Here is a 12,495-nt window from a genome sequence, read left to right as displayed (position 1 = left end):
TTGTTCTACTTACTTGTTTCTTTGTGGTTTATCTTGGTATTGCTCTTATCTGGGATACTGTAACTTTTTAACTGTATTCTGGTCTTCTCATGAAAATATTTTATTGCTATGTCATTGTGAAATCTTCTGGAGTAATGTTGTTGGTGACGTCCCATCCTCCAACCTTACTGACATCACTTCCCCATGTGAACTTTTCCATACCCAAAATAATAGTTTATTACAATTAATATTTTATTTTATTACATTTAATTTTTATTTTATCACAATTAATATTTTTATTACATTTATAAATTAACTTGGGGAGAATGCATTTCTTTAAATTGTTGGTCCTTTCTACCCAAGAACATAAAAACTTTTTAATTGTTTATGTTTGTGTATCTTTCTGGAATGTTATAAAGATTTCCAAATACAGGATTTACATTTTTCTTCTAAGCATCCCTAAGATTATGCTTTTATTGCTGCTGTTAAAAGTATATTTTCATTCATTTTATATATATTTCATGTTTGTTATTCCTTTACTACTGTCAAACCAACAATATTTCTCATAGTAAAGAAAGAAAACTCCTGCAGGTGGACATTTGCCAATTTGTAGTTGATTTCCTGTGGTCTTATAATAAAATAGGTTTCAAAACTTTTATATTTGGAAAAAATCTGTCCTTTTCCAATGAACATATTGATATCCTGCTCTTAAGTGCCATTCTTAACTTCTTTACATCTTCAATTTTAAGAGGGATAATTAATCCTTTTTCCAAAAGTTTCACTCCTACATGTGGTATGAAATTTCTCACTGCTCCACATCTATGAAACCATTTATAATTTTAAATAGTATCAAATTTATATCATTATCTCATTGTAATTTTCTCTTTGAAAGAAAAATAATAACATACAAAGTGGACACAAGTTAAAAGTATACAGTTATGTCCATGTTCACAAAGCTTTGAATTTTGGAACATTTCAAATTTTGGATTATTTGATTAATTAAGTTGAACCTATTTTTTAAAATTATTTATTTTGTAAGCTATAAAATGTGTATAGCTCAACTGGTCACTACAAAGTATGTGAAGATGTTTATCCAGCATGTAGATCTAGAAATAGACCAGACCCAAGATCCCGAAGAGTGGCTTATGGCTCCTCCCAAATACTATTTGCTCTCTATCCTCTTCCCCAACTTTTAGAGATTAGTATTGATTCTTTTTTTTTGGCACCGGGGATCCAAGTCGGGACCTTGTGCTTGCGAGGCAGGTGGCAGAACCATTGAGCTAAATCCAATCCCCGGCCCTAGTACTGATTCTTTTTGAGACTTATACATGTAATCAAAATTTAAATTTTCCTTTTTGAGTGGCCTCTTCTGCTCACTGGTTGAACTACATCATATGGTTTTACAAACATCAATAGAAAGGATCATGGGACTTTTCCATTTCTTCAGTTAATTTAATATTTTTCTGGGGATTTGTGCATCTAATATATGTACTTAATCCTGTAAAAAGATAAGAAAGGCCTCAGCTTTGCCCATGAGATTGATATTAATATTAACTACATGTGCTTTGAAATCCTAGTTTTAAAAAAACATAGTAAGAAAATTGGTTAAACAGTAATTTCATACAGGAAAAAAACGCATAGCATTTTTAAGATAGCTTTATCAACAAGAGACAATTAATTAGACTAAAAATGTTTGAGATTGATAAAAGTGTAAAAAGGTCTCTGTGCTCCAAACAAATACATAAATTGCTTTTGTTTTAAGCCACTGAATTTTGGAGTGGTTTGCTTTTCAGGAATGGATAGCTTAGTTTACAGTTATCTGACAGTCTACTTTCTCTGAAAGTAGTCTAACTACATCCGTTTTAAAATTTGTGTTTTTATGCTGTATTTTTTCACTCTTTTGAGTTCATTATTTCTATAGTATATTTTAGTATGTCGGTTGTAAACAGAATGCACGTGTGTATGCTGTATGACTTTTTCTCTGCTTTTAATCTTTTTCTTCAGGTTTTGATTGCACCACTTATTCCCTCTCCATTTCATATCATTATTGACATATATGAGTTTAAGCCTCTCATCTCAAACATAACTTTTAAATTTGTCTCACATTTACAAGACAGGTGCTAAATGTATAATGTATTTCTTCCTGTTCATTACTTTTTTTCAGGATTATGCTTAAATTTTTGCTTGCTTTCTCCTAATTATTTTTGCAATTTTATAAAAATACAGTCATAGGATGTGCATTGGTTTTATAGTGGGTCTATTTATCTCTACTAAAATACACCCAATGCTTTAGTGAACCATCAACTTCAATTTTTGCTACTACTGTTAACATTTAGCTCAGCTTCTCTGACTCATATTCCCTTCTTCTGGAAGCAACAGATTTTATTTTATTTTAAATGTTTAGTATCTGATTGTTTTCTGGATCTAAATCTTTTTTTTTTTTGCTAACCATCTTCAATGATGATTTACTTTCTATGGATTATAGGGTCATATATGGCTGATATTAATCTGTAATAAACATGAGGCATCATGCTTGAAGTGTCATTCTTCCAGAAATAAATACTGCTTTCATCCATCAAACAACATGGGCCAAATGTAGCCTCATGGATTAGAATCCTAACCACATATGCTAATTATACTCAAAGCCTTAATCTATATGAGATTTGAAGTATAGTCATGAATTCTTACTATAATAATTTTATTCATTTGTTTTTCTTTTTCTTTCATTAATCTAGAACTGAGAATTTAAAAAAGATAATGAGTTTTCTCCCTTTACTTGGAAATAGTAGCATATCTGTCTTAGTGATTATCTTTCCAATTAGGGCGACGTAGTTAAATATTACTATTTTAAGTAGGGTTTGAAGGATTAAAGGGGTTGTAATCTATCCTCTCACTGAGGCTGATGCCACTTTGACAAAAGAAAAATAGAAGACTTAGGAAATTAAGATGCTTCATCTTCAAAAAGAAACTAGAGATCTTATCCATAAAGGAATTAATAAATTTCTTTTAGTCATAATTTTTATAATGTATAATTTGGAAATGCAAATTAAAAATGGTAGATTTCCATTGCATCATTACAATCAAGTTAAAGACCAATAATAAGCAAATTTAAAATAATAATGAAAAGAATAAGACATACCAGATTTTTATCCACAACAATATACATTTCAATGTATCGAGGGAATAACTTGGTAAATTCAGTTTTCTGAAAAACATACAAAATGCTCCCTGAGGTTTTAACAAAACTTTACCTTCTACTGAAATTATATTCAGAGACAAACTTACTGAGTATATAATAGGGCTGTTTTCAAATATAAAATTTAGGTACTAATCTGAGGATTCTATTTCAAAAAGAGACTTTTCAAGCTATAAAGGAACTCGGGTATCTTTTATTGTTGTAATACTTGAAATAAAATTTTAGGTTTAGTAACAAAAACATTCCTTTTCCTATCTTTGTGATAATCTACCTACTAATCATCTCTATATTAGTATGATTAATCATTTAATTGTATTAATATTTATATTTGTCTATAGTCTTAATCACTTATGTATTAGTATGACTAATAATCATATCAATATTTGTATTAGTATTACAGATTTACTATTCCCAATTATAAGGAATCTAATTTTAGCAAACAATATAGTTTAGAAAAACAAAACTAAAGTTTGCAATCAGGGGTAGTTCACAAGAGAAAGATATGTTATTTATGACAGTTTACAGGTATTTGTGGAGAAAAAAGTCATCATTTTATTTTACATGTACCTTAGGTAAGACACTGAAATTATACATTTTTGAACTTTCATGAAACAAGCATTTAATATTTTGATCTGAATTATCTCAGTAATTGAAGAAAAATAATATATTATATTCATTATCTAAAAGTCCACCTGTGAAAAAGCTTTAATGTACTTAGTCCTATATGTATTTCTAAGATTAATTCATCACCTAAGATTTTGGTAAGCTTGTGTCTAATGGCAAGCATAACAATAAACATAAATTCCCTTACCAGCCATTTAAAGCCATGTAGGCTCATGAAAACAGTAATGTTAAGATTACCGAGTCAGCAATCAAACCTGGATGTGGAAACATTTTTTATTTAACAAAACTATACAAAGCAAGTAGAGTTAACACTTACATGTAGACTGCTTCTCACTTGATTTTCTGTATTATTAAGCCAAGTAAAAGTATCATTTTCTCCAAAGAGAGAAACGTGAGTGTCATCATTGTTTTCTTCATAGATCATGTGCATAAACCCTGATACAGCCTCCAATGGTTCAATTCCATAAGAGATGTTTTCGATTCGCATTACTCCTCTGAATGTAAATTAAAGAAAGTTTGAATTAATTTTCCAAAGCTATAATCTAATTTTTATGAGAAATTTTGGCCAGAATTTTTCTGTAAGATTCAAAGTCACTTTCATTTTTTCAACTTTATCTCTTTGTTCTTGGAAGTTTTATGCCAGAAATAGACCACTATACCACAAGACATGTGTTGTTTTTTATTACAAATCTTTTTTAATATTATATTAAAGAATGCACAATAATGGCATAGGTTTGTGTTCTTACACAAGTTGAACTATGGTCAACACACGTTGGTCCCTTTCTGGACGTGTCTGTAGCATATGTAGGCACTCTCTTCTTTAGTTTTAGGACCCTTATATTTGTTACCTAAGGTTCATGTAAAATAAAGTGATGAATTTTTACTCCACAAGTATCTATAAACCTAACTCTCCTCTGATACCTATTGTTCTATATCTTTTGTTTATGTGGACTAACTGAAGTACTACACGCCTAAACATGACAGCCAAAATGTCTATAGGTTCAGGGTTTCTAGAACTATAAATAATTCTAGGAAGTTAATATTAGGGCAAAAACAAAATTTTGGAAAAGTAAAGAAGCATAGAGAGACCAATCTATACTCCCTACATCCAAGACTTCTCAACGCTTAGAGAGCAGATCCTGTCAGGATCAACAAGTAGCCTCTTATCAGGAAGAGACTGCCGGGGTGACCAATTCTATTTTATTACAAATACTGATTGAATCCTTATGGAACTGAAATAGAAAGGTGGTAATAAAATTAGGATGGATAATTGAAGGATTAATTCATAGGCCATAGGCTAGCAGAATGTCACATAGGCAAATTACATTATTGTTAGTATACAACCTGAGTCCTGAACAAGTCATTAATGTCACAACAGAATGTGGGAAGCCTGTGATGTATCCACTATAACTGCAATCCATCTGCAAAAAGAACACACAAACATAAGCAAATGGATGACTTATTTTTGAAGTGCATACCCCAGATATGTGATTTACATTTATTTCTTTAGCTATCTTAATATTTTAATATGGTTGTCAATTATTGGATGAATTTGTGTCAGGCAGAAATAAACAACAGCACAATATATTCAATTTCGCTGGATGTGTAAAAGAATATTCTTGTACACGTAGACTATTCCTATTTTTAAATATACAATAACAAATCTGTAAGACAAATACCTAATACTTACCTGAGGTAACAAAGGCTGAGAATGTTGGGTGCCGTCTTTGTCATATGAATAAACAACAGAAGCTGAAGATAAAAATGATCTAGGCAAAAATCACAAAAACATGCTCAAATGAAAAAAAGTAGAAAAAAATTACTTTTCATGTACACATTCTCTATGTACTAAGGAATTTCAAGTAGGATCAACTACTTGAAATGGCCTATTGTCCAAATGTTTCCCTGTCACATAAACTACATACTGAGGGTGGCAAATTAATATAGTGACACATCAGACTAAAATGCAGATCAGTGAACAATTCAAATAACTAGTTATCTCAAAGTGCCAATTTTAGAGCTTTCAAATATTTGTCTTCATCATTCATTGATTTCAGATGTTATATTTGAATCTCAAAATTAAAATGCAGGGTTAGGACTAAATTTTAAAAGGTTTGCTTGGTCTCACTACAAATTCATATCTACTAAGCTTAGCTCAGTCCTGACTTCCTTGAATAATCTTGATCAAAATCTCCTCTCAGTCCCTTCAGTAATTATTCAAAACCTTGACACCATCCCCATCATCTATCCACATGACTGGTTTTCAGATCATGTGCCCACCCTCACTTCTTTTCCCAGATAATTACTTTTTATTTAAAGCCAATATTTACACCTGTGCTACAGAGCCTATCCTATTCCATGAACTAAAGATATGCACTTTCTCTCCTACAATTAGAAACGCTCTCTCTCTACTAGCTTTTTACATTAACACTATTTAAAAAGTTGCATTCAAATCCTGACCATCCTAAATAACTACCCCCAATCATGTCAAGTCTTACCATTTCTATGCTCTTTATTTTTTTCAGTTCTCAAGTGATTTTTATCCAGAGTAGTCTACATATACATACTCCACTTTCTCAAATCTTATTCATCCCAAAACTTCTCTGGAGAGTATCTATAATCACTAGTATGTCAGATTTGAAGGATGTTTTTTAAATCATTACTGTAATGGGCTTCTAGCTTCTATTTAAAAACTGTGAATGCCCAGTCCAATCACTTAATTTATATTACACTTGACTTTTCTGCTATTCTTCTGAGCTCTGTGATCTCTCTAGCTTTATCTTTCAGGTTGGCTGCACTTAATGTTCTACCTATCCCAGAAATGTTAGTCTTTCCCCAGGTTTAAACTTCAGCTACTAACCTATTTATAAACACTCTATGTGTGCACTCTCGTGAAAATAGTAATAATACTGTGACCACGCTACTGCTTACTGTTAAATCTATATCCCTATTGAAATTCCACAGAAATTCAAATTCCTATATTCACCCATCCAGTGTAAAAAGCTTATTTGGATATCATATAGGCACCAAAATCCATACCCACTCATTCCTCACACAAATATCTCCCTTGTTCACATCCCTGATTTAATTGCACCATAACCTAATCCTTTTTCTTGAGCAACAACCAAATCATCTGTGGTTCCTTCCTGTTTCCCAGTCAATCTACCAAATCCACCTTGAGGCCTGAGGAGCTTTCCTTTCCAGTGCTGTAACAATGAGGCCCCATCATTACTCACCTAAACTATTACAGTCATGTACTTAGTCACCCTACTTCTGCTCTTGATTCCTAAATAGAAGCCTGGAAGACCCAACTTGACATGATAAGTACATGATTAAAACCATTTTGGGCTCCCAATATCCTTCCTGTGTCATTATACATTTTATACAGCCTGGTCCCCACCTACTTTTCCAGAATCTTTCCCCTCTATCCTTCAAAAAAATATATCATTTAGTGATTCAAGATTGAATTTTATATGTCCAAAGAGCCACTCTGTCTCACATCTCCTTGTATTGCAAATGATTTTCTCTCTAAATAATATGGCTTCCTGCCCTACTTTTTCCTGTACATAGCTAGCTATGTACCTTCCCTCAATACATAATCATCTCTTTTCTTTTTCCAAAAGCCTTCCCAAACTTCCAAAGAATATTTCTTACATACTTATCATATTATAATAAAATTCCATTTCTCTATTAATGGATCTGAATATTTGTTTCTCCATTCTGTTTGTTTTATTCTCTTTTTATGCCTAAGACTTTCCCTAATAACCACTATAAAATAGCTATCAATGTATTTAAATTGAAATTATGCTAATTATAACAATTTTAAAAATCAAGAAACCAAAGAATTGAAACTTTTAAAAGCAAAATACTTTTTAAAATACTTACTGTTTTTTAAGATGGACAAAATACGGTTTTCCTTTTACTGTGATGATATAAGTAACCTGGAACAAAAGTATCCCAGAAATCCAATAACATAAATAATATACACTAAATTATGTATTTGCTTTAACTTATGCTTTAAAAGATTGACAAAATTAATAATAATATGTAAGCAACTGTATCAGTGTCCTTTCCTATGTGGATATTTGAAGCTTCAAAATTCTAAGCTGCGAACTAGGTATAAGACATGTCTGCCTGCGAATCTATAAAGAACTTCAAAAGATCAGACCTCTCAAATTTAAAGACCCAATCCAAAAATGGGCATCTGAAATGAACAGACATTTCTCACACAAAGAAGTAGAAATAGCAAATAAATACATGAAAAAATGTTCAACATCACTGGTCATTCGAGAGATGCAAATGAAAACAACGCTGAGATTCCACTTCACTCCAGAAACAATGGCTGCTATCATGAAATCAACCAATAACAAATGCTGGCTGGGCTGTGGGGAAAGAGGAACCCTGCTCCACTGCTGGTGGGAGTGTAGACTGGTGCAAGCACTGTGGAAATCAGTATGGAGATACCTCAAAGAACTAGGACTGGAAATCCCATTTGACCCTGCTATTCCACTCCTGGGGATCTTCCCCAAAGAATTAAAAGAATCATACCACAGTGATATATGTGCACCCATGTTCATTGCAGCACAGTTTGTGATAGCTAAAACTTGGAAATAGCCCAAATGCCCATCAACTGGAGACTGGATAAAGAAAATGTGGTTTTTTATAAAATGGAGTACGACGCAGCCATAAAAAATGAGAAATTAGAGACATTTATAGCTAAGTGGATGCACATTGAGGCAATACTCTTAAGTGAAACAAATAGGACACACATGTGTAAATACCAAATAGTTTCTCTGGTGTGAGAAACTGAAAGTGTAAATAAGGACTAAATGTATAATAGGTAATGTGAAATAGGAAGAAAAGGGGCAAAGGGGAAGGAAGTGGGAGGGCTAGGGGAAAGGATAGAAGAGAATGGGATTAATATGTGAAAATGGAAAAATAGGAACAAAATTTTTGTAAATAGGGAGGGCTGGAGGGGTTGAAGGGAGGGCTGGGCAAGGGTGAAAAACAAGAACCAAGAGAGACTATGTAAAGGTGCAAATTTCCAATGATGAATGTCATTATATTGTATACCTAAAATGTACCAATGATTAGAATGAATAATCGATAATGTAAAATAGGAAGAAAAGGTCCAAAGGGGTAGGGGTAGTGGGAGGGGCAGGGGAAAGGAAAGAAGGGAAAGGAAAAATGATGAGAAATGGAAAAAATGGAAGTAAAGTCTTTGTAAATAGGGAAAGGTGGAGGGCGTGAAGGGAGGGCTAGGAATGGGGAAAAAATAAGAACCAAGATGCATTATATAAAGGTACAATTCCCAATGAGAAATGTAATTGTGTTGTATACCTACAATGTACCAATAAAAGAATACAAAAAAAAAAAAAAAAGACATGTCTGCCTGCTACTCACCACTACTCTCATTTAGGGGGAGAAGCTGGCCTGATGTTTCATGGTTGTCTTTGGCTCAGATTTTCCCTACCAGATTACCATGCCAAAGACAAACAGCATGACTCACCTTATTGCCTCACCCTAAACCTGCCTTGAGAGAATCCTAGCTTTTCACCATTCCCTTAAATATTGTGCCGATCTGTTATGGGTTATACCAAGATGTTCCCCCAAAGCCTCATTCACTCTTGGTGAGGCTTTTGGGATGTGGCTGTATCATGGGTGTGTGACACTGGATTATAAGTGTGTGACAACTGGATTAGGTGACTGGCTGGTTTAGCATAGTTCTGGGTGTGGATGATGGGAAGGGCCACCCTGAGTGTGGGTGGCACCAACCAATGGGCTCATAGCCTGAATGGAATAAAAAGAAAAGGAAGGCTCACTGCACACTGCCTCCTGTCTACCCTCCCATGGACTGTTACTCCCCTGCCATTCCCCTCTGCCATGCTGCCTGCCATGCATTTGGAACCAGTCAATGGTGGGCTGAAACCTAATTTATGAGTGTTGGGTATTTTGTCTCACCAATGAGAAAGTAACTAATTTAACAGAATCTAAGGTATAAAAAAATTCCCCAATTACATTATTTTCTGGATCTCTTCTTGTATCTACTGATGAAATCTTTTCAGGAACTGTGGTCTGCACAAAGGTTTTATGAGGATCTAAAAATAGAAATAAGTGATATTATTTTGGTAAGTGTGGTCTACTTATGCACTTGTCTCTCTAGGTTAGCAGCTATTTTAAAATAAACTACACATCCTTCCTTTATACTGTCTTTTTAGCCATTCTTATCTACAAATTTCTGAACTCTTATCAATATCTGTTTGTATTCTCTCTCTGTCTCTCTCTCTCTCTCTCTCTCTCTCTCTCTCTCTTACACACACACACACACACACACACAAAATCAGCAGTTCAACAGCTCAATAAAGTTAACATCAAGTACCAAATAACAGTGCTGTCAAAGACAAAGAAGTGTGAAAACACATATTCATCAGGAAAGCAAGATCATTTTCGGGAAAGAATATAGAATATTAGATATACAATTTTCAGTAGAGCAAGGAAAGGATAGCAGTTGCCAAACCAGGAAATCGTTGATAAATAGCTTATTTGTGGTGATGCAATTATTCCTAGGGTGGCAGAATTTTATATGCGGGAGGGGTGAATGTAGGTTTCATATTTGTCCTTTTACAGATAAGAAAACTCCCTGGAGAAGTGCAAAGATGCTCTGACAGAGGTGCCTCTTTGTCTTTCTGGCGGAGGAAGGGACTAAAAGCAGCAAGTGTGAGCATGGGCCCAGGGGAAAGTCTGCGCCCTGGGCTGGAGTGGGAAGGGACACGCCCCCTGGGAAAACAAGGACAGCCCCAACGCCTAGACTATGCGAAGGAACCAAGTCTGGACTTACTATGGCCTGCGTACAGCCCCCCAACTCCAGTGAGAAGCACTACAAGGAGGAACATGGCTCCGCTGTCCTGGAGCCGCTGAGAACAGCAGTTGAACGTTGAGAAGGATGAGGGCGTGGCCAGTGCGTGCAGAGGAAGGTCTGGGTGCTGCCTGTCTGAACAGGCAACACTGGACCATCGTTATGGAAGACACAATGCTCCCTTGAGCTTCTCAGGTTACCGTGATGCCTGGTGAGAATTCGAGGGTTGGGGGGGGGGGGAGGTGAGTGTGTGTATCTTTTACTAAGACTTCTGTTTTGGGAATTAATTTCTAGAAAATAAACAAATATGTAAATGTTCAAATTACTGATCATAACCATGTTTCCTCCCATCACATTCACGTACTCTACAAGCAAGATTGAGCTAGGACCAGGCAAAATGCATGTTTGCAACAACAACAAAAAATATCGTAAAAGGTGTGACTTTCAATTTCATGGTTGGAAAAATAACATAATAAAATAACATCTGCTCAAATACAGACTTACAAAAATCTTCTGCAATATCCCAAGCTACTATTGCTACACTCTAATCCTGCAGTCCCTCATTTTTACTTTAATTGAGACTTTTTTAATTCTGCCTTTACTAGAAGCAGAAACAGTTTTATTTCTTGAAGGTCATATGTGCTCCTTCCTTGCAAATCCTAGCCCACGTCATAAGTACATTAAAATAAAGCTGCACTCACACATTTTGTATAATTTTGCTGTAAAAATAATGCAGAAAGTGTGTTCATAAGTTCATTTTGAAATGATTTTACCATTATGCCAACAACTACGGGGAGTTATTAGCAGAATAGCAATAGCAAAGCATCTTCAAAATGAACCAGGGACCAAGAAAAAAATTCAGAGGAGAGAATAAACAGAATAGATAGGGTTGCTTAATGAATTAGTAGTTATGAGTATCATGTTAACAAATATCCCAGGAAGGGACAAGGGAAAATAGAATAGAGATATAAAAATAAAATTAAGAGTTAAGAAAAAGAAATATGGTTATCAATATCTAGATACATAACAGCTTTTCAGAAGAGAGAAAAAGAAAAATAGGAGGAAATACTTAAAGGCATAATGAGGAATTTTTTTGTAGATTTATAACTGAAATGATAAAATAACCTCAAATCAGATTTCCAGACAATAATACCATGATGAGAGGAATGGAGAACAGAGATAACAAAATAATATTTTTTCTCAATTTGAAAAAGTTTAAGCTTGTATTTTATTACTAGGGTTACAAAAATATCAACAAAATTGACAAAAATATAGAAAATATTTTTTAAAAGTTGACAGAAGTATCATCAGAATTGGAGATATAAGCATACCTTTTATGACTATTGGTAAATCAAACAGACAAAAAAATTTTAAATTTTTATCAGGGCAAGTTTCCAGAACATAATGATTATATTCATTGCAGGGAATTGGTACATGTACATAACACATCTCAGTTCTTTTCTTTTTCTTTTCATATTCCCTTCACCAACCTTTTATTTTACCCACATCACATTCATTCATTTATCTTAGAAAGTTAATTATATATACAGATTTTTACTAATAGGCTAAAAAATATATAAATCACATAGGACAATGGTATTAAATCCAGATACATATTTAGATACATTGTCCATGCTGGATTACAATACTTTTTTTCATGTCTTATTTTGCCCTTTATCTATATATTTTTTCATATAGGAGAAACCATGCAATATTTAAGTTGTTTGTCTGATTTACTCCACTTAACATTATGGTCTCAAGGTGCATCCATTTTCCTACAAATGACTCAAATTTATCCTTCTTTACAGCAGAGTACTACTTACTTGTGTATAAATACAAT

At 33.7% G+C, this 12,495-nt stretch overlaps 1 protein-coding gene across 8 annotated transcripts in view; it reads right to left on the bottom strand.

Annotated features, from left to right (window-relative positions):
• LOC101724467 (disintegrin and metalloproteinase domain-containing protein 5) overlaps nt 1-10,839 on the bottom strand; it is a 118,938-nt gene extending 108,099 nt beyond the window's left edge. For 6 of the 8 annotated variants that reach the window (XR_002386393.2, XR_015453489.1, XM_013076036.3 and 3 more), the window contains exons 1-7: nt 10,638-10,839; nt 9,818-9,897; nt 7,685-7,740; nt 5,490-5,568; nt 5,144-5,220; nt 4,116-4,293; nt 3,119-3,184 (exon numbers count right to left, since the gene is read on the bottom strand). Coding sequence is in view for 6 of the 8 variants with exons in the window: in XM_013076036.3 (XP_012931490.1) it covers nt 3,119-3,184; nt 4,116-4,293; nt 5,144-5,220; nt 5,490-5,568; nt 7,685-7,740; nt 9,818-9,897; nt 10,638-10,692 (591 nt within the window). In the remaining 2 variants the exon portion in view is untranslated. The remainder of the gene's footprint in view (nt 1-3,118; nt 3,185-4,115; nt 4,294-5,143; nt 5,221-5,489; nt 5,569-7,684; nt 7,741-9,817; nt 9,898-10,637) is intronic. The other 2 variants (XM_021236891.2, XM_087217353.1) reach the window with 2 other exon arrangements.
• Between the last annotated feature and the right edge of the window lie 1,656 nt (nt 10,840-12,495).

This window comes from Heterocephalus glaber, unplaced genomic scaffold (genome assembly GCF_053883595.1).
Source record: "Heterocephalus glaber isolate CG9 unplaced genomic scaffold, H.glaber_assembly_v1.0 deba00001461, whole genome shotgun sequence".
NCBI lineage: Eukaryota > Metazoa > Chordata > Mammalia > Rodentia > Bathyergidae > Heterocephalus > Heterocephalus glaber.
This window is presented reverse-complemented; position numbering and strand designations above follow the sequence as displayed.